This window comes from Lathamus discolor, chromosome Z (genome assembly GCF_037157495.1).
Source record: "Lathamus discolor isolate bLatDis1 chromosome Z, bLatDis1.hap1, whole genome shotgun sequence".
Classification (NCBI taxonomy): Eukaryota; Metazoa; Chordata; class Aves; order Psittaciformes; family Psittacidae; genus Lathamus; species Lathamus discolor.
Window position 1 is genome coordinate 78,116,529 of NC_088909.1, and position 21,986 is coordinate 78,138,514.

The 21,986-nt window shown below is 40.1% G+C and overlaps 1 protein-coding gene across 6 annotated transcripts in view; it reads left to right on the forward strand.

Moving 5' to 3' along the window:
* The first annotated feature begins 6,833 nt into the window (after window positions 1–6,833).
* Window positions 6,834–21,986, forward strand: part of MPDZ (multiple PDZ domain crumbs cell polarity complex component) — a 93,349-nt gene continuing 78,196 nt past the window's right edge. For all 6 annotated transcript variants that reach the window (XM_065661285.1, XM_065661286.1, XM_065661290.1 and 3 more), the window contains exons 1-3: window positions 6,834–6,946; window positions 15,082–15,157; window positions 15,553–15,719. In XM_065661285.1, the coding sequence (XP_065517357.1) occupies window positions 15,142–15,157; window positions 15,553–15,719 (183 nt within the window). In that variant the 5' untranslated portion in view covers window positions 6,834–6,946; window positions 15,082–15,141. The remainder of the gene's footprint in view (window positions 6,947–15,081; window positions 15,158–15,552; window positions 15,720–21,986) is intronic.

Sequence of the window (21,986 nt, forward strand, 5' to 3'; positions counted from 1 at the left end):
GCAGAGTAACCTGGAAGAGGAAAGGAAAAAGGCTGCTTGTAGCCACATGACTGGGATGATGGGCTCCGTGCTGCAGGGCTGAGGGTTGTATGCAAACTAGTGGTCTAAGTTTCCATACAGCTCATTCCAGCTAGTTTATGCAGAGTAGTCCTAAACACTGTAAGGGTTTTTCTGCTGCTGCCAGCTTCCCTTGTGTCTCTTTCATCAATTCCTTCCTGTTGAAAAACATTCCAAGGGGAGGGGGACATGTAGGAATGTCTCTTTTGCTGCCTGTAGCAGATCCTTTCTGTGCTAGAATAGCATTTTGCAAACTAGATGTGCATTTTGCACCTTATTCATGTTCAAGAACACCTGATTCTTGAGTAATTCGAGTAATACAAGGTTATGAGATAATAGCTTTAATATTTTTGTGCCTTTCACCTTCCCATGTTTCTGTTGTTGTATGGGCATTTAGAGTTCTGTTTTTCAAAGCTCAAGTTATCAAATGATATGGACATTACAGAGAAGAGCATGAGAGGGAAAGGGTGATTTTTTGTTTAGTTGCGTTATTATTATTCATTCCTCCTGCATACAAATTAGATTCAGAGTTCAAATATTGTTAACAGCAGCTTTAAAATTCATCACTTTGCAGTTGTTAAATCCATTTCCTCTTTGTTTGTCCCCTTGGCAACAAAAATTAAAAGGCAACCATATGATGAAAAAACATTGCAGCTCATCTGGGCCTGTCTTTGCATAACACATTCTGAGATTCTAACTGGTTGTAGACTTGATGTTGGCTCAAGCCAGAAAACTGAAGGAAGTTTATGAGTGCCTTGAGATCTCGTCCTGTGCTCTGCACACTATATGAAACTTTAAAAGGAAGGAGAAAAAGAATGGAAACTTAGCCAGTGACAGTGGCAATACCATCTAGCTAGAAAATGAACTGTTTTCTGCGTACAAAGTTGTGAGTACAGATGGGCAACCATTTTACTGCTGAAAGTGAGGGGTTCAGCTAACTACAGTTGTGTGGTTTTTTATGGAATATCCAATCTTATTTTTACTTATGATGGAAGTTTCTGGCACTTACTGAGAAGCTAAGGACAAATTTTTACGTTTCATGTCAAAGTCTCTTCAAGAGCTCCTCATGCCAATACCACTGTGAGAAGGAAGTCTTATCTAAAGGAGAAGCAGCTGACCTAAACCAAAGCACACTTCAACAGAAAAAAGGGATTTAGTGAATCAGCTTCCTGTTCTAACACAGCTTTTTCAAAGTTAGTGAGAGTACAGCTGAACTGTTCATTTGCTAAAGTGATTTTCACTTAGTGTTAAATTTCTATTTTACAATAGATTAAAATGGACCTTTCAGTTGTCAGATACTTACATAAATGGGCTTATCCCAGAAATTACAAACTTTTAAAGTCTTTTAATCAGTTCAAACCTCTTTTCTCACTGCAGTTTTATTTTTTCTCAGTTTTTCTTAGTACTTTCTTGATGGTGTGCAGGAACGGTGAACTCCATTGCAGTGGCTAAGCACATACAGAGGAACGCAAGTACAGCACCAATGGAAGCAAATTGTAAAGATTTTTTTAACAGTGAGATGTTAAAAACTCGACTTGTTATGAACATGTGCATTCACATCTGGGCCAACAGTCTGTAGTACAAAGCATCAGAAGTTTCCTCCTTTCATCCAGCTCACTGAACAGAAGATGATACTCTCAATATGGGAAAGGTTCATCCCACTCTTCCTATTTTAACAGGTGCTGAGCTTGCTTGACCAAATAGTATTGGTATAGAATGACACGGAAAATGGCTAAGAAAGCCTTTTTCCTGGGTAACCTCTTCAAGAGATCACAGCTGTCTCCTTTGGAAATGTTACCTGCCATCCACAAAAGACTGGGCTGATGTGAATGAGCAATATGTACTTTTCAAGTTCCTAGGTAGAGAAAAATGGACTTTGCATGTTCAGATCTCAGAATTAAATTCTGAATACCATCATCAACACTGTGTTGGTAATTCCTAGCCTATAATAATTCAACTCAACTACATATTCATGCTATTAAATGCAGTCACTAATACTAATAATACTAATGGTTTTAGTCCTTAACCAAAGTGCAGCTACATCATAAATAATTTGAAAGAAGGATACAGATGTACATTTCAGCCTCTTCTCTACACATAACTTAAAATTCAGATAAATCACACAGAGCCATGTGGAAACAGCCTCTTTGTAAAAGCATCTGTTGAAGGTCATGGAGGAGGGCTGTTTGCAAGGTCTCTCTGCAAATCAGTGAAACAGAAACACCACTCCATTTTCACAGTTTAGACCAAAAGCAAAGAGTTGAAGATATATGCTTTTAAGGCTAATCTGCATCATACATTGCATAGGGCAGGATCTCAAACACACTGACTAGGTAAATAGTGCACACAGAGGGAAATGCAAGCTATATGTACAGTGATAAACTGCAGGGCCATATGACAAATTGATCTATATATACTGCTCCGGTTTACTTTAGTTTCACCAATTCATCTTTAAGAGGATTTATTCTGAAAATAAATCAACCTGCCACAGAAATATTTCCTTTTCTTCTTATAAATACGTCTCCTTTCCATCCAATCTACTGTAGGTTACCTGGCTGTAAAATTTACTAAGTATATGGCATTTTTTTTCAGATAAATTGATATCACTGTTCAGATATCCCAACACTTAGAATCACAGAATCCTTTAGGTTGGAAATGACCTTTAAGATCATTAAGTTCAACTGTAAACCTACCACTGCAAAGTCCACCACTAAACCATGGCTCTAAGCACGACATTTACACATCTTTTAAATGCCCCCAGGGATTTTTGACTCAACCATTTCCCTGGGCAGCCTGATCCAAGGCTTGACAACCCTTTTAGTGAAATTGTTTTCCCAATATCCAATATAAACTTCACAGTTTCCAACATCAAACAGCAAGGGTCACTGGACAAGTAGGTACATTTACAGTGTATAACATTAACATGATGAGCTGCATACAAACTCCTGAACTAGTCAGGTCAGTTGCTCACATTCTGAATTCTTTTATAAGTCAAGGAAATCTCATGTAGGACATACCAGTTTTTCTAGCACAAAATTTATTAATGAGATACTCTCATTTTTTCAAATACTGGAACAACTGTTGCATTGCCAAGTACCCCAGATCACATGTTGCTCTGGACTGTGTCCCTTCAGGCACTTCCAAAAAAACCCGTTTTAAATTAGATTGTCTGAGAGTGGGGTCTGTCAAATATGTGGCCACCTTCGGCAAAACACAACATTTTTGGGGAAAAAAAGAAAAAAAAAGCAAAAAAAGCAAGCCTTAATCTGAGGAAACCAGACTCTCCTTGTAGGTATTATGTGTCTGAAAAATCTATGATAAGGTTAATATGCTTTGTCACTTATTTGGCTTCATTTCTCTGCTATAGGCAAGGCCTGTGGTTTTAAACAATCCTGTTTGTGTGTAAATAAATGCCCCTTTAATTTGCCATAATTTTAAGTATTTTGTTTTGTACTTATAAATAATTAACATACCTTTTATGATTTTTTTTACTCTCTTTTACCTTACGGGGCATACTTTCTCTTCCACACACATGTGTAACCTCCAATAGCAATAATAACAGTTATGAAGTATGTCCCCAGGGGAGACAATTTCCCTAAAAACCTTTAAAATGTAAATCTATGCATCATTCTCGCCAACATGTATGCTCCAGTAAGTGAAACTAATATTCTGTACTTGCCAGCATAATAATCAAAAAATTGAGTAAATTCCAAGCACCAAAGTAAAGAGAAAGTTCCTAATTCTTAACTCTGCATGACAACATGCATGGTGCTACCTCCAACTGCATAGTTACTTGCTGCCATCTGACTTTTGAAGCATAACTTGTATGTAAGGTGATGGAAAATACATTTAATTTGACTGTATACTTCTGCTAATGCAACCTCTGGTACATATAGTACAAAAGTATTGTATTCTAAAAAGCTCCATGGAAAATAAGAAAAAAGATGGTGATCCAACCTTATTTTGATCGATAACGACAGAATGCTTAACCACATACTTAATATATTTCATTCGCAGATATAGCATAACAGTGTTTTGAGGAAAGCTTATGTTTCAAGTAACTGCTTGCAGTTCTTATTTAAAATCACATAGCTAAATGCATGTAGATATATAATTTTTACTTTTTTATTTTTAGATTTTCTAGCTTTTAAACACATTTAGATTTGAAATACAAAGAAGATTCTCTTTCTTTACATTTTAAGGACAGAAACTCTCAACATTAAACATTAATGGCCACGCTACTTATACTGGTGAAGCCATGACACAATGTAAACATTATGTATCACCATACATCACCTAACCCATCCCCTTTGACCTTCTCTTTTTCTGCGAAGGCGCTGGACAGCGAGCTTGGTTTCCTCACTGTGGAATCAGAGAGGTGACTATCTTTTTGCCTGCTTCATAACACTTCTGGCAAAGAAGAAATAATTAAATGCTAATTGCTGATGTCCTTCTAGTTATCTTCCTAAACCTATAAGCAGGTATATGCACAAAAGCACTAGTGTACTCCAACCCCTAACAGTCTGCTTTGCTATCTGTTAGAACCGTGTCTGCATGACTCTTCATAAAGGGTCATCAGCTACTGTACATGAGAGCTCTTTGTGTTACCATGATGCAAACCCCCATTACAGATGTGTTGTATGTTTACTGAGAGGGCTAGGTTTGTGGGTTCAGCTATGCTAGCAAAATTATACACATGCAAATATTTTGAATACAGGCAAGGCCTAAGGAAGCATGATATTTTGAACTTTGGTAGTTATAATCTACTTAATATATACTTCACAGGACTTGAAAAAATCAGAATATAACTGAAAATGCAATTCTACTTGAGAATAGTGGTTTGCATGTTAAAAAAATATCTGAAAGGTATATCCCATACAAACACAAATTGCACTGGGAAGAACTATTACACAGCTGGTGTTGTTACGCATGACCACTGCACATAATTCTGGCCCATTTTTAGCTCCAAATAAACTCAGTAGAGTCACTGTATTTTATTCAGTGGGATGCTATGGTTAAAGCCTCAGCAACAGGAAAAATAACAATAGCAATCTGATTTTGCATTTATCCCATCTACTGTAGCTTACTTGCTGAACAATGACACGCAAACAAATTGTACCTTATTTTTAAGATCTCATTCTGGATTCAGTAAAGGGTCATATAACACAGCATGCTGGTGGGACAGTTTATAGAGCATTCAATGCCTCAGCTATAGCAAATAGACCCTCTATATTTAATTTAAAAAAGTGGTATGCTCACCAGCACATGTGGGATTGAACAATGCAGTCTGTGAATAAAATCTTGCTTTTTTAATTTTTTTTTTTAACTTAAGAAATGGAAAGGATTACTGTTAAACAGGTGCAATTACATGCATATTTTAATGTACAGCACAATAAGAGGCAGCTAACCATTTGGAGTTATTCAATCTATTAACTGTAATAAGGAGGAGAAATACTGTTTGGAGGGACAACTTTTTTCAGAAGTTACTCTTCTAAGTTAAAAAAAAAAAAAATCCATGCAATATACAAAGAGCTGCATTTCTTAAAGTTTACATGATCAATGTTCTGCTTGTGAAAATGTTTGTACCAGGATTGCATTTATTGTCTCTCAAAGAAATAGGGCAGTGTTCCATTATATCTTCAAAAAACTTTATTTAAATTGCCTGTGGGACAACAAAACCCACCTCAAACAACTATTGCTTGAATATGATGATGCTTGCAGTTAAAATCCGTTTGGAAAAAGAACCAAACCACATCAGAAGGCAAGCAGAGGAATCTGCAGAGCCAGGGGCCTTGCACCCAGCAGAATAGCCCAGATTCCTTTCCCTGTGCACGGTGTTATCTCAACAGAGCTGCATGAGTGCATCTACAACAAAGAATTATCTCCTGGGAAGGAAAAGGGGAGACCATGATCCTAGTAATGTCTGCTAGGTGAAACAACGTTAACGAACAGGGAAATACTTCCACCTTTTGCAGTAAGTATTTTTTTGTGGTCTTTGCAAACACTCCTGTATCATGTGCTTTATTTTTACAGTGTACATATGGCACCCAGCATCTTTACTTTTAGTCAAGATACTAACAAGCTGTTGCTGAGAGGGAAAAAAAAAAAAACCACGGTTAATTAATCCTATGACCTTACTCATAATTTTGTCCGGCTTCATTATGGGTTGTCTGTTGGTTTGCGATTTGGTTTTACTTCAACATTTCCAAAAATGACCCGTTTCCCTCCGTTCCCGCCCAGGCGCACCTTGTTGAACCAGGAGGGGTAAAGCCGGTGGCTAGTACTGCAGCAAGCATGGGCAGCGCCTCCGGGCTCGCAGGGCCAAGCCCAGCCGGAGAAGACACAGCCCCAGCTGGACGGGGCAGGGATCGCCGTGCCGCCGCTGTCTCCCCACGAGAAAGCCGACAGCCGGGGAAGCTCGGGAGGGAGAAACAGGCTGCCCAGCTCGTCGCTGCCATCGCCGGCAAGGCGTGCTCTCCTCCGCTCGGCCCCGTCTGCCGCCGCGGGGAGACAAACACTGCTGGCTGGGTTGCGACGTGACCCGCCGGCGAGGCAGAGGGCCGGAATGCCCTCGAACGTGTCCCGCGAAGCCCCAGCCCCCGCGCTGACGGGATGCGGCCGCAGCCCCGCTCCATCCTGCCGGCTGCGTGCTGCGAGCGACCTCCCTAGCCAACCTCGGGGGACGCCGCGCCCCGACACCCGCCGGCGAGGGGGTGTGGGCCGGCCCGGGCCAGGCCGGGGGGAGGCGGCGGGGCAGGATTAGGTTTCAGGCGGCCGGGGCGTGCCTGAGTGCGCTTCCCCGGCGGCGCGGTTCGGCGCCGTTAGTCGGGGACGAGAAGGGCGAAGGCGGAGAGCGGGGCTGGGCCGCGGGGCCCGCTGAGCCGCTGGGGTAAGAGGGGCGCTGGGCCGGGGAGCGGGGGGAGCCCGCCTGTGCTGTCCTGCGGGCAGGGCAGAGCAGTGCGGGGAGGAGCCGCCGCGCCGCTGGAGTTTGGAGCGGCCTTTTAAAACGTGTTTAATTCAAGAAGTGTTATTTATTGTTCTGCTGATGCGCCGGGGTCTGTTGGGGCCGGGAGGGGGCGATTGGGGGCCGCGGAGCAGCGGGGTGGGGGCCCTAGCCTGTTGCTTCCCCCATCACTCGCCCTGGGCCGAGCTGCCCCCGGAAGGCAGGGAGGGCGCTGGACGCCGGGCCGCGGCTCCGGCCTAGGGCCTGCGGGAGGTCCGCAGGCTCGGGCGGCCTGGTGGGGAGCCGTCCTCACGTAAACGAGAGCCGAGCCTCCTCCGGCTGCAGCAGGGAGCTCTGCCCCTCCTCCCTCCCTCTGCTCCCCACACCTCCTTTGCGTTTCCTAACCCCAGCGGTAGTGTGTCGTGCCGGGGAAAGGGCTCCTCACCTGCCGCAGACTTGCGGGCGGCCGCAGCCCTCGCCCGGTGCTTGCGGCCGGCGGCTTGGACACTCGCTGGGAGCCGGCTGCAGGGCCCGAGCAAGGCCGGCGATTTCCCCCGCGGCGGGTCTGCGGGCTCCCGGTGCCTGCGCCGGTGCCTGCTGCCGTGCTGGTGCCGGTGATTGTCGCGGGTCCGGACCGCGCTACAGCTGTCTGGCGTTCCCCCGGTCTGCGTTTAAACGTGGCTGTTTTGGGCGGGATGGAAGTAGAGGGCGAGGCGCGACCCCCAGCTGTGCCCTCGGTGGTCTGGTGTTTGGGTTAATTTTTCTCTTGTGATGTCCGCCCTTGCTGTCAGTGCCTTCCTGCGTTACTGAAAAGAGTGATAGGAAGAAAACAAGAGAAAGAAAAGCTCTCACAAAGCCGTCCATTTGAACTTCGAGTACCCCATGTAGCAAATTTGATTTGCTATTTGGCTGAACAATGCTCTATTTTTAATTTTTTCCTTTGCTTTTGTAAACACTGCGTCATCCCTTTATATTTTTGCTTTTTAACATAAGCAGATTTTGTTAGTGTAAGCTGATGAACAGAAAACTTCCTTACTGGCTTTGGTGCCAGAAAAAGTAGCAGAGAGCAGAGTAGGGATTACCGTAATTAGGCTGAAGGGTCTGAATTCTGCTGTTGGGGAAGTCTATTGTCTGATGCCTTGTGGTTTCCATATCAGCACTGAGTTTTCCAAGATAACAGCAACTCTTTGGGAGGGAAGAAACTGAGCTGGAAAAGGGGAAAGTGGTAAAATCTTTTGGGGAAATGTTATTTGATGCTTCCGTGGAAAATGGAAATGGAAAGTAATGTAACATTAGAAGAATGGAGAATAAGAGTATCTAAGGACATATCCGTCTTAACTGGCATCATTTTTCATGACGGAGGACATAAGTTCTTTTTTTTTTTTCACCTAAAATTTTTAGTATACGCATTTTTAGTGTACGTATTTTTTATCTCTCTGTATCTTGTTCATAGTAACACACATGTAGCATTTACTGATTAGTACTGGTGTTTCTAATGGCTTCCTTTGTGCTTTCAGTAAGGCTTTTTTGTATCAGAACCGGATACATCCTCTCCCCTCTTTGCGCGAAAGTGCACTAGGAGAGTTAGGTCAGTATCAGCAGCAGGGAAAGGAGAACTGCACTACTTACATACTAATGGATGATCTTTATATTCCATCTGGCTCTGTGTCTGTGAATTCTTCAGATAGGGATGCCATACAGCTCAGTCTTGCAGACCACTGTAAATGCTTTTGTTTTAATAGATAGGACTTTAATCAGTGTACTGAGAACCATTGTAAAGACCTTTTAAATAATCTGCTCCACATTTCATGTAAAGAAATTTAAAATTCTGTGAAGTATATCCAGTAAATTTTCTAACTGGCTTTACATCTGAGTGTGCTGCTGAATCAGTTTAAGCCAATACAATGCTGTGCTGGCAATATTCTTATCATCATTGGTAAGGACAGTTTTGTTTCATTGTTGGCCTTCCCAACAAGTCATTTTTTGCCTAGGCAGTATTGGAGTATTTCTTTCGCAGGCTTTTCAGAGCCTGACCTTGCATCCGAGACATCTTGCACAGCAGTCATGTTACACACCGCTTTTGATGATTTTCTGCTTTTCCTGCATTACTCACCTGTTAATTGCCAGAATACACAAAGAGAAGTTTGTGTTTTCAGTTTGTAAGGAAAGCGGTGACTCTTCCTTGAAGCTTACTGGCAGCTCTTCAGTGGGGATTCCTATTTATTTATTTATGTATGCTCTTGTCACCTCTGTGAAGAATCCGGTATACATTAAGAGGTGCAGCTGTTGTAGGAACAGTGTTTCGTCAGGTTTAACTGAGTTTAATGAATATGGTAATCAGTTGCCTATGCTGAAAACATAAAGAGGCAATATTAAGCATTCCTGGGTTTCATACATTAATTCAGGATATGTTGTATGTATTCTGCATATACTAAAAAGTTGCTGTTTAGTTTCTGAAGCTAATCTTGTATTTTGAAAGTTAGAAGAAAGTAATGTCAATTAATTTCAATTTAAAATATTTACTGAAAGTTTTTTTTTTTTTTTTGTAAGCAGATGATCTATTAGTTTCCTTAACCAAGAAAAGAAAAAAAAAAAAAAAGCCACCAAAAATTTCACCATAAAAATTTCCCCTACTGTGTTGTTGGTTTTGCAATACTCTTTACAAATTACTGTTGAATGCCCTATATAACACATGCTTATCAGTAGGTGAAAGCTTTAAGTATAGTTTGGGCTCATTTCCCAGTTGCAATTATAACTTGCACATCAGCTAACATGATATTATGCTCATGTAGGGCTCCCTACAGTGTTAAAGAACATTATTATTTAAACACAGTGAACAGATTGCTTGTTCATCCAAGAGCATTGTAAGTTTCCCTAATGCATAAGTGTAATGTGTGCAGAAACCTAAAAATAGTTGAATGTTCAAAATTCTGTTTTCATAGTATTCAAAATTCATTGTATTCAAAATACAAGATGCTTTTCAGCTCCATCACAATACTTCAACATACAGTTCCAATACTATAATCTCTTTATATCTTTTTGATGCATTCAGTATTGTCCTAATTCAAGAAGCTAGTAACATCACTTTTCAAGCTGCTTATAACCTTATATATGCTTTGCATTTGTTTCTGAGCTGTCTTTTTTTTTTTTTTTTTCCTGCTTTGATTGTTTCACAACAATTTTAGTTAGCATAGGTTTTAAATGTAAATATCAGGCTTCTCCTGCTTTCCTGTTGTATTCCAGGTAGTTAGTGGAAATCTGCTGTTTCCCTTTTAGTGCAGTGCATGTTTATTTTCCTTGTATTAAATCCTTAATTTGAATAGGTTTGCTCTTATGTCATCCAGAAGCATGCAGTCCAGAGTCTCTTGGCTGATGAAACCAAGTGGTTGATGTTAATTTGTCACATTCATGTCCTGTCAGTAGAATCATAGGCTTGCCTTTTTTCCCCTATCTTTCTTCCTTTCTGCATTTTATTTATCCTGCTTTCCCTGTCTCTGCTGTCCTGCGTTTACATTTACCTTCACACCCTTTTACTGCAAGTTGAAATATGTGTATCTCTTTCATTATGAGTAGCGAAGGGTATACCACTCAGGCTACTGTTGTCAATCCTTGTAATATTGCTCCTGATCCTAGAAAGTGACTTGGTATTGCTCATAATCTAAGATGCAACAGCAAAATTGACCTTATGGCACTGGAAGAATATATATATAAAAGTGTGAGCTCTTTGAATTTACCGTGGAATGGCTTCTGCTGCCTTTATGTTGACAAGACTCCCCGCAAGGCATTTGGGAATCACCTTAGTTTTCTTCATAGAAATGGTAGCCAGCAGGTGGGAAGTAACTGGGTGTAAGGGAATAGGTCTTAGAAATTGCAGGCAAAGCAGAAGGTTTATCAGTAATTAGTATCTTCCACTTCCTTTGCGGTTTGGTTTCTGTTCCATGTCAGTCAGTGCTACCACAAAGTGCCTGTTTGACGTATAGCCGGAAAGGAGGAGAGGGACATGGCATGGGTTAAAAATCAAGTATGAAAGAGTATTTCTAGCCCAGTCAAATCCAGGCCCGGGTGTTGAAATTTAGATCAGAAGTTTTGAAATATGTTTTAGCAGCTATAAAATGCATGTTGTGATTGCCATACTGCTTAATTGAAACATATTTAGGTTTAATCTCAAGTGACTGCTAGCCAAGGTTTGGGTCTACAGATCACTCTTAAGATAGGCATTTTCTCTGTATCCTCAGAGTACTTCAAGTAATGCATGAGTGACAGAGCAAAGCCTATTACTATGTTTTCTATCTTTGGCATCACGTTTGCTAAGCCAGTGCTGTGAGCGTTAGTGTCCAGGGTATTATCTGAAATGTCTTTGTGAAATAATAGATGCATTATCTGTCAATGAAACAGAGTAAGTTTCCTTGCAGGAAGTATGTGATCATATGTGAAAGAGTAGTCATTGGAAGTGAGTCATCTTTCCCTTTTCATGAATCTTTCATCTGTTTAAATAAGTGGTTTACATGGTAGCAGTGGAAAGGTGGTGATCAACATAAATTTCACATCTCTGTTGAAATTCTGACACCTGTGGATTTGAGTGTTTTAGGAGTGGACACAAAGAAACTGGAGCTGCAGGATGCCAGCTGTTTTCTGGCAAGTGACCTTACAGAAGGGCAGCATAAAGAGTGGGAAAATGTGTATATAACACATTTTTGTTTGTTAGCATGGAAAGAATCAGGTTTCAGAAGTGCATGTTTGAGAGGGATCATTAACTTTTGTGTGTGCTTAGTAGAAGACTCTATGTTTCTTACCATGTACCTGTATAAAATTACTTGTTTTCTACTTTCCTGTAATAAAAGAGAAGCAAAAAGAGAAGGTACTTTTTTTTTTTTTTTCATTCTTTTTTAAGCCGCATCTTTCAGGTACCTATGCCTTTAAAACTTGTGAATGTAACTTGTTACTCTTTTTAACAGTATTTCTTCAAGTTGCGAATAACAAAAGTCTAACTCATTTACTTTGTGTTCTTACTACTGTGAAGAAATTAATGAACTTTAGCACTGAAATACAAAAATAGTTAAATCTACTTTGAGCTAAGCTAAGCTCTTTGGGGCATGAACAGTATTTGTACCTTGTATAGAAGGACTGGTTTTGGCTTCAGACTTCTGTGAGACAGGCTGCCAGCAGTATGCAAAATGAGAGAGTCAGAACTAAACTTCCCACTTGTACATCCAGGAGTCTGTGACAGCATTATAAAAATATTCACTATAGCAAATGATAAATCTATGCCTTTGGACAAATAATCATGCAAGCCCCCGTAATCCTCTGCAGTGCATTATTGTTAAAATATCCAGAAGCAAGCTGGTTTAGAGGCCTATAGTGGGAGGTGGTGTTGTGAGGGGTATGCCTCTGTGGGACCTGTTGGGCAAATGAGTTCTTGCTTCCCTTGTACTTTGGCTATGTTAATGCGCCGCTAAGCTGGTGCTGACAGATCCCACTTGTTATCATGTATGTGGCACAGCAGGAGCACAGTCACGTGGCTTTTTGCCATTTCAGGGTGCAGGCAGAGAGAACAGGGGTCATCTTGGACTGTGACATGTAGAAATGCTGGTGTGTCTCAATGCATTGCTTCTGCATCAGAGGAAGTCTTGAGGAGGAAAACATCCTAATGGCAGTTTTGGTCTTGCTCCTGCTTAGTGCCACGATTGACAAAAGCATAAAGCTGGTCAGCTGAGGAGGAATTCCCCACTAATATAAACACAAAATAAGGAGAATTAAACTGAGAATTAAAAAATTGATTTGCTGATATTAAGGTAGCTCTGGAGCAGTATTTCTCCTGCTAAATCATAGCATAAGGTAAATATGAAGTATATAATGAGTGTGTTAGCAGAACTAAGGACTTCTTTTCATTACAGATTAGACAGCATTATCTCCATCAACAGAGTATGTTTAGGACTTGTGTCTGCTTCTAGAAAGTTTCCATTGCCATCTTTTAAATTCATACCCCGTGATAGCACAAAGACAACGGTGACCTTGTCTATTCTGTCACTTGCAACACGTGTCTTTCATAGCACACCAAGAATGAGATTTTTGGCAAATTGAATCATAATATAAAGCAATATCCAGCTACTCCAGAGATACGGACTTTTTACAGCTGCGTCTCTTCTTGAGATTCTTAGTGAGCTAAAGCAGAAGAACAGTAACTCTGTATTTTTGCTGATTAGTTTCCTTAGAAGATGAGAGTTGAACATACGATGCGATGTGCTTGAGCATATAGTACTAACGACAAACTGAATCATTGCACTGAAATGGTTGAAAATACTCCATATCTTTTGTTTGTTGTTGTTCACAAAGTTCTCTGCATCCACAGCACAGCCCCAAGAGTAGCTATAGAGGAAGAACTGTAACAGTGAAACAGGGAAGAACTGCTTTGGTTGGCATTGCCATGAAGAAAAACAACTGTGAACGTGTCATCTATATGACGGGAATGTGATTTCTATTTGTAACTGAGGGCTCTGAATTGAAGAAGTGATAGTAGTTTGCTAACCTAGAAAGAAAAGCTATGAGTGATTAAGGTTTGGGGAAGCCAGCTTCCTTCATAATGTTTATATAATCTCATACAGCCCTTCCCATGTAAAATAGACTTTTTTTTTTGTCTTGTTTTCATAGATTGACAAGGTGACAACACAGGATATTTGGCATGGTTTTCAGATCGGTAATCATGTGCTGGGATTTGTCTTGCCAAGTGAGAAAACAAATTCAGGAAGGCTTGTTTTTATTTATTACTGATTTGCATAATTTGGATTGTGGAATAAGGTTACCTTGGCAAAGTCACATTCCAAGAATTTGAATGTCTGTCCCTAAGTGGTACATTGTCCTAAAAAAGGTGATCAGCAATCCCATACCAATATGTTGGCAAATTCAAATGCAATAAAATAATCCGATAGGAAGCCTCAGGCATATTGAAACTAGGGAAGTCTTGGTGATGGAACTTGAAACCCTTTTAAACCTACTTGATTTGTTTTTTCTGCACAAACTACAAATAATATAGGCTTGTGAAAATGTTCATCCTGGTTTATGTTCTGTCAACACCATTCTTTTCCCCATCTTTCTCCAAAATTTCAGAAAAAACTAATCTTTCCTGAGTGCTTAAAGATCACAGCGCTCTGCATGTTGATAAGCTCACCAGATTTAAGTTGTGATGCTATACTGAATTGCTTCCCTATTATCAAGAAAACAAAGGCACCATTGATAAAATGCACAGCTCAGTTCATACACCTGCAATGATACTTGAACTCCTCACTTCTCAGCTACCTGTCTTCATCAAACATATTATGTCACTACAAATTTCTGAGCAATTGCAGATACGCTGTTGAACCCCCCACCCCCAAAAAACAACAAACCTCGCACCTCATCCCCAAGCCCCCACCCGAAAACAACCCCAAAAAGCAACAAAAAAGAATAAAGCAATTTTAGATTTTCTTCCTCTCAGTATAGAATTTCTTGCTGGAAAACCCACACTGACAAAAACCCAGCCGTCATCCAGATCTGAGTCTCAACTCCAGTAGGTGCTAATAGTGGAGGCTGTAGCCTGAGAGTCCTGCAAGTCTGTGTAATGTGAAAACTCAAGTCCCGACTTTTCTTTTTAAAAGGTGACTTCAGAAAATGTGCTAAGGCTCATGTACCTGAAATGGTCAACATAGGGCTTGAAAACTGATCCTGCAGGGAATGTTTTTTGTGAATCACTGAAAAGGAAAGTAATGAAACTGTGTAAAGTATCAGTGACAGCTGTGATTCATAGCCTCTGATTAAAGCAGTGCAGGACATGTTGTGCAACAGTATGCAGGCAGCAGCTTTGATATGGAAATGTAAAAATAGCACAAAGCATATTCCTAAAGCAATTTTCAGGGAGGTTTTAAGCTCCAAAGTAACTCAGAATATGTTCAGCTCTGAGGTTATTTTAATCATCCAAGGAGATACGGTTTTTGTGGATTGTTATTTTGTGGAGTGGTTTTTTGTTTTCAGAAGTCAAGCTTTCTTGTTTCCTTCAGAGCTTAGTGCTTCTATAAGTGTGACCCATTTTTCTTTCTGTTATTTTTCAGAGAAATACTGTATTTGCTGCCTCTTGCCATTATTGGAATAGAAGTTGAGAAGCAGAAGACATGTTGGAAACAATTGGTAATTTTTTTATTTCTATCACTATTATTATGGCCAAATCAAGTGCGCATGAAAGATTTAGGACACTGGTGTATACGCTGAGAGAGGTTTTGTAAAATATATCTATTGTGCTTAGAAATATATGGTGTATTTGAGTTTTTGTATTTGAAAACAAAAAGTGTACGATCATTTGTTTACTGTGTTTAGTTTTTAGCCTGCTGTTTTGATTTAATTGTTTTGATCTTTTCTATAATTTAAGAAGTTTGTACAAAAAGGACAAATGTTTTCTATTGTGGCTATTTTCGGCACTACTTGTTTACTTGTCTGTAGCCACAGTTCCTGTAACTGAACTTTGTTACTTGCTTGTATGTGGTTGTTCCTAAACTGCTACTAATTAGGAATGATTATTGCCACAGATACACATCGGGCCCTGCAGGCCATGGAGCGCTTACAGGAAAAACTTCGGGATCGAGGTGACACTGCAAACGAGGAGAAGCTGAGCTTATTAAAATCGGTGCTGCAGAGTCCTCTCTTTAACCAAATTCTCAACCTTCAGACTTCTGTTCAGCAACTGAGAGATCAGGTAGGAAAATCAGCCTCCCAGGTGCAAGAGAATTGCTAAGAAGGTGCAAAAATAGCCTAAATTAAATGTCTGCTACTGCTTCAGGGATCTGAGGAGGATGTACCCATTGACTTTTCTGGGCTTTACTGAGGTCCATAGTTCATTCATGTGCATTTTTATGTATATGCTTGTTACTCAAACTGTGCATGATAGGGAAATGATGATCCTGAGTGGGGAGTTAACATAAGGCCTTCTGTCTCTCTCCTTCAAAATGAACTTGTTTTGTATGATTTTTTTCCCCTCAGTATTCTTTCATTGCTCTTTTGTGTCTTACCCTGCTAAATGACAATAAATGAGGGAAGCTGCAGAGTGCTGATTTCAGAAGAATATGAAGATCTGGGTTCTTTTTTTTGTGTAGGAATAAAAGATCAAAGAGAAACAGGAGCTCATACCTCCTTTTTCCTTGCTCAGGGTTTTAAGTAGAAGTATTTTTCTGCATGTCTTCAGTGAGGATGAGAAAAAGGGCTGCAATTTGACTATACTTTATTACTGTAATGTAATTTCTTTGTCAGCAGAATAAAAAATTGAAGAATACAAATGTAGTTCAGTAACTGAACTAGGACTGAAGTGCGTATCTGGCTTTGCAAACAGTTGCTGTTGACTCCTGCAAGATGGGCAGCTCTCTGGCTGGTATGCAGAAGTGCCAAAGTGGGAGGATGCAGCCCCTGTACACTGACCTTATCAACAGCATGGAGCTGCATCCGGTCTCTGTACTACAGCTGGTGAGGAGCCCTCATCATCTTGATGCTACTTCAGCTGCATAGCAGAAGAACAAAGTCTGAATCATATTTGTGCTATTTTTCACAGACAAGAAATAAGTTGGAATAAGGTCTATAGTGCTCTGTGTGACTATGTTTGTCACATCTTGCATTTTAGTATGTAGAGACTTGATAACATTGGAGTGATTTAAAAAATCTAGGAAAAAAAAACCTGTTCCGAGGATTTGTTTGTTCTGCTACCCGAAAGGGAGAATTTAACAGTAACATCCAGAAATTATGTGAATTATCTGAATTTAGTGAAAAGGCAAATTAAATTTTCACTTCCAGACATCAGCTGTGAAGTTAAAGGATGCTTCTCTTTTTAAATACAGTCATCCGAATCAGTAAAATGAAGCAGCTGATACTACAGACAGGTAATTCCGATGTGTAGTTTTTAAAAAGCAAATTATAATTTACCTTCTGCCCTAAACCTACAGGTTTATCTGTGCAGAAGATTTAGTGGCCCATGCATGTTGCATGGTACATACCCAGTCTAGTCAACAGGGTTGCTACTTGGATTTGAATTCCTTTCCTGTCATGTGTTCATATGAATACCCACACATGCAAATATGTTTCTGGCCATTCTTAGATTTGGGTCAGCTCTTCAGAAAATATCCTGTATTTTCTCTATGGATTCTTCCCTAAAATACAACATGAGATGTCTCTCTCTTCTTTGATTTATTTACACATTTGTAAAGCATATTGAAAAAGGACAGAGAATAAACCATAAAATGAGCAATCAGGTTAAAAAAAAATAAAATAAATGTGTTTCTTGACATTTTCAAAGGCTTATTCAAGGATACCCTTTTATTTTCCTTTTATGGCTGAGAAGGTGCTTTGCTCTTGAAACTCTTAAACTACAGGTTGGTGAAGACTGCAAGGCATGTGAATAGTGACCAGGCTTTTCGGCTAAGCATGCGTGTCCGTGGAAGGAGACAAGTGTTTCCCAAGCTTTTGCAGTCACAGCTGTGCTGTGCTGAGCTGTGCAATGGCTAGATGTTGCAAGATTCTACCCACTCAAGACTAAGATGCATAAATTTTCTGATACTTCATGTTGAGATGCACTGACAGTTGAATGGGGGTCTGTTTCTTCTCAAGGTGAAGTGTAAGGGCCAGTCTGTTAAACTGCTCCTGTATCTGTAAATAATTTATATGATTTTAAAGAGCTATAAGACTACTGCAGAATTATCAGGAGGTCATCTCCCTAGTGTGGGAGGTGGGAAGTATAGGTTGAAAGAGAGGATGAGTGCAGAGAAGGAATATTGACAGTTTATTCTCTAAGTCAAGCTGAGTCCCTGCAAGCATCCCAGCAGATGTAGGTCACTGAGATGTATGTGTGGGCATGTAGTGGCCTTAATAAATCTCAGAGTGGGACATATTCCTGTCTTGAGGCACTGTGTCTGGAAGGCGGAGAGGTGATAGTGAGAGCTCCATCTTCTGTTTGTGCAGTGAGTCTGAAAAATGAGCTGGCAAATCTTGTAAACATCTGTTATGTGTTCCTAGCAAAAAATAGGATGCAGATACACAGTTTAGGCAGACAAATATTCCTTGCATTTCAGTGAGAGTTACTACCATTTTTTATGGCGTGAAATAGTAGACTTCCTTTTCGTTTTTTCCCTACAGATAGTGATATTTTAAGCATGAAAAGAACACCTGAAAAAGTGTGTTTCTGCATGCATGGAGATGTTTTAGATCTGGTGTCCTATTTCCTTAGAGCTTCTGTGTGTTAATTAGAAATTGATACCTTTTGTTAGTTGGTGTATGCTTAGTCAAAGGCGCTCTAGTTTGCATTTGTGTTGTGTATGCAGTGGTGTGGACTGAGTGGTGTATTGCTTCATCTAGATGTAGTCTGCAGACTTCATCTAGGCATTATGCTGGTGCTTTGGTGCTTCTTGGTAGGTGCTTTATATTGTTGTTTGGGTTTTTTTGTGTTTTTTTTTTTTTTCTTAGGTGATCAGGCAGGATTTGTTTGCACCTCAAATCTGTCATTGTTAAGAACTGGAGTGGGAAGAGTCTAGAGACAGCAAAGGGGTGTTTTTGCACTGACTTCGCTAGTCACTTGACTTGAGGAGCACTTAGAAAGCAGTTTTTTTTTTCTGCCTGTTTGTATATTCTTCAGTGAACGCTTGTTTTTTCATGCTGAAGAGCAGTCTTGTTTGATGATAAGGGAGTGACAGGAAAGAAAACCAGAGGTTGTGATGTGTTGAATTTATCAAAGATATTTGGATCTCCAGGGGTCCCTTGCAACCCCAATGATTCTGTGATCCTGTGATTTTCATTTGTTTATAAAATATTTTAAAGAAAATAATCAGATTGTGCTGAGAGCCCTCTCCTGCGTCTTTCCTTTCTGTCTCTCCCTTGTCCACGTCCTCCTCCCGCCACCATTCTACTCAGGGCTCTGCCTGAACAAAATACCCTTCCCTTGGCTGGGCTGCATTCCTCAGATTTTTTTTGCTTGTGAGTTTGACCATAGTTTCTCATTCACAATGCAGTAGTGAGGATGAGTGCCCCCGCACTGCAGCATGTATTGGGTTGCATGGGATAGCTGGGTGTCAGAGTTGAAGAGGATTCAGGGAAGAATATATGTCAGATATAAGGAAGAAGTTCTTTACTCTGAGGGTGGTGAAGCACTGGAATAGGGTTGCCTAAAGAAGTGGTAGATGCTCCATCGCTGGCACTGTTCAAGGCCAGGCTGGACAGAGCCTTGGGTAACACAGCAGGCTAGTGTGATGTGTCTCTGCCCATTGAAGGGGGGTGGAACTAGATGACCTTAAGATCCTTTCCAACCCAAACAGTTCTATGATTCTGTGATTCTAAGAAATGGAGAAACTGTGCCTTTTCGTATTGCCTGTAAGCACTTGTTTAACTCTGTGTTTTGCATTAACTGTAGAGGACCCCTTTTGTTTCCATCCTGGACCCATTTCTGTACAGCGCTGCTTGTTGGCGTTGTGAAACAAAGTGCTTACAGGAAATGCTAATTTGGAATCTGCTTTGCCTGCCCTGAGGAGAAGACATAAAGGATGCACACACATACCCAAAACTTTTTTCTGTTAACAGCGTGTTAATGTGGATTGGACAGTTATTTTTGCCTTTTCCTCCTACATATACTATTCAACACTACTTGTCAGTGGTATTTCAACTGTCATGCAAATCCAGTCTTCAGAATAGTGGAGTTAATAATCAATTATGGAAAATATTTTTGAAAAAGATGAACAAATTTTACCTTCTGGTTTGGAAGGCAGAAGGAACGGGAGAATTTGGTCAGTTACTGTATGTTTGCAGTAATGTCCCAACTCATATAAGTATGCAGAAGGGATGAAATATTAGACTGAGAAGGGGGGCACTATATTGCCAGTTTGAACAGGATTTGGTCTGTGAGCACATGCACTGTAAAACTAAAATATTAATTAGCATGGTTCTACTTCAGTTTTAGCTTAGTGTGAATTTTCTACGAGAGGGGAAAACATAAATCCCTAAGGAGACTGTCATATCTTAATTGAGGAACTCTTTGAAACTTACATGGAGACGAAAATAGTGATACTGGGCACACGCTCAGGTGAAATTTAATCTGCCCATCATGGTAATCTTCTGTTTAAACATTATAAACAGTGAAACAAGCAGCAGAAAGCAACCCTCTGTTAAGCAGTACTAGAATGACATAAATAGAACGAAGTACAGGATGGGCACAGAGCTCCTCTACATACTGAGGCTTGTGCTGTATGGGATATTGAGTGATACAGGAAGTGTTTTAGGTTCAGAGAAGTCATATAATACAATTCATCATAAGGGCAATGTGTGATAATAAGCCTTTTATTTTTGATGTGTAGCTCCATTTTTATCTTTTTGCTGTTTGTGCATAAGGAAGGTGTTTTATTGTATATTAGCAAAAAACATTATCATGATGTAAACACCATTTGTATCATTCATATTACGATAAAAATGTCACATTTAGGATTATTGTTGCTGTGATCTGCTTTATGTGCATTGCATGATTTTTCCATTGTTGCAATTTGCTTCCTATATATTTCTTTGTAAAACAGTGCTCTATATAAAAGGGAAGACTTGACTTTTTATAAAGAGGCTTCATAGATAAGGATTGTCTCTGTGTTAGCAGCCTGCATACCATATGGTATCATGGAAAAAAAAGTTAAATTCATGAAGGCAGATAGAAGGGAAATTGGCAGTAGGGTGGGCATAGCAGTGGTTCCTTAGCTACAGTTTCTGTGCCTTAAAATTCTGTTTCTGTCCTTTTTTGTCTGCATGGCTTTTTCTTTGTAAAGCAGAAGGAGTTCTAGGTTTCTGTACATAGTCTCAAATTTTCCTCTTATCACTATTGTAGGATTTTTCTTCTTTTTTTCTTTTTTGTCTTAGGAGATGACTGCACACTCCACTCAAAGTGGGGAGCCATTCACAGTTGGGTTTTATAGGACAATGAGCAATACCAGTGACCCTTCCCCTGCTGCTGTTTTGAAGAATAAAATCTCAGGAAGCTCTTCCCACATTATAAAAGTCCCAAGACAGAGTAATGCTGTGCTTAGAAGGGTACTAAAAGAAACGGAAGGCATTTTATGTGTTTTTCTCTCAAGTTTAATTACACTAACTGGAGTGAGTTACACTCTCAGCTATTGAACCTTGCCTGCTTAGTTTGAGGTTACCACTCTAAGGGCTTCACCAAAGAGGTTATGTGAGCTTTCACTAATTTGCATTGTGCAAAATCAGGAGGTTTGTTCATGTTGTGCTGATGCTTTAGGTTAAGCTTGCTGGCTTTGCCTGAGCAGGTGGTGAGTTAGATAGTGAATCCTTTCACCAAACGGGCTCTGATGATGGTAACCTGCTGCAGCAAGGGCAGGTCAGTCCTATTTTATGCAATGAGCACTGCAATTTAGAAAATGAATTTATATCCATGACTGAATAACATTTGTGATATCAGGCCCATGTGCTGTGACTTTCGGGTGCACATGAGAAGTATTTTGGGTTTGCATCTCATATACTCTAAGGCTGCTTTATCTTGCTGTGGAAATGTAAAAATGCTTTTTTAAATAGAAACAGTGCAAGACTGGATAATTAGAATGGTGTTAGGTACTCTTACAAATAATAATTTGAACCATGACATTTTTTTTGTGCGAAGGAACATGACAGTGGGATGTATAAGAAGATTTGAAGGTGGAGGAGAACAAGAAACAAAAAACATTAATTGACCAAGTTCAGTGATACGCTTTTATACATTAAAATGTATGACATTGGGAAGGTGGAAGTGTATTAACCTGTTATATGGGCTCATTCACATAAGAAGTGTAATATGGCATAAACTTCATTAATTTCAAATCCATGCATATAATGTAAGGGGAAATCTTGCATTCATGAAAAGGCAGAATTTGATTATGTCTCTGGGTGTTGTAACATGTTACAACCTGTGAAAAAAGATACATCTACCTGTGCCTTACAAGCTTATTGAAATAAGTGTATGTGA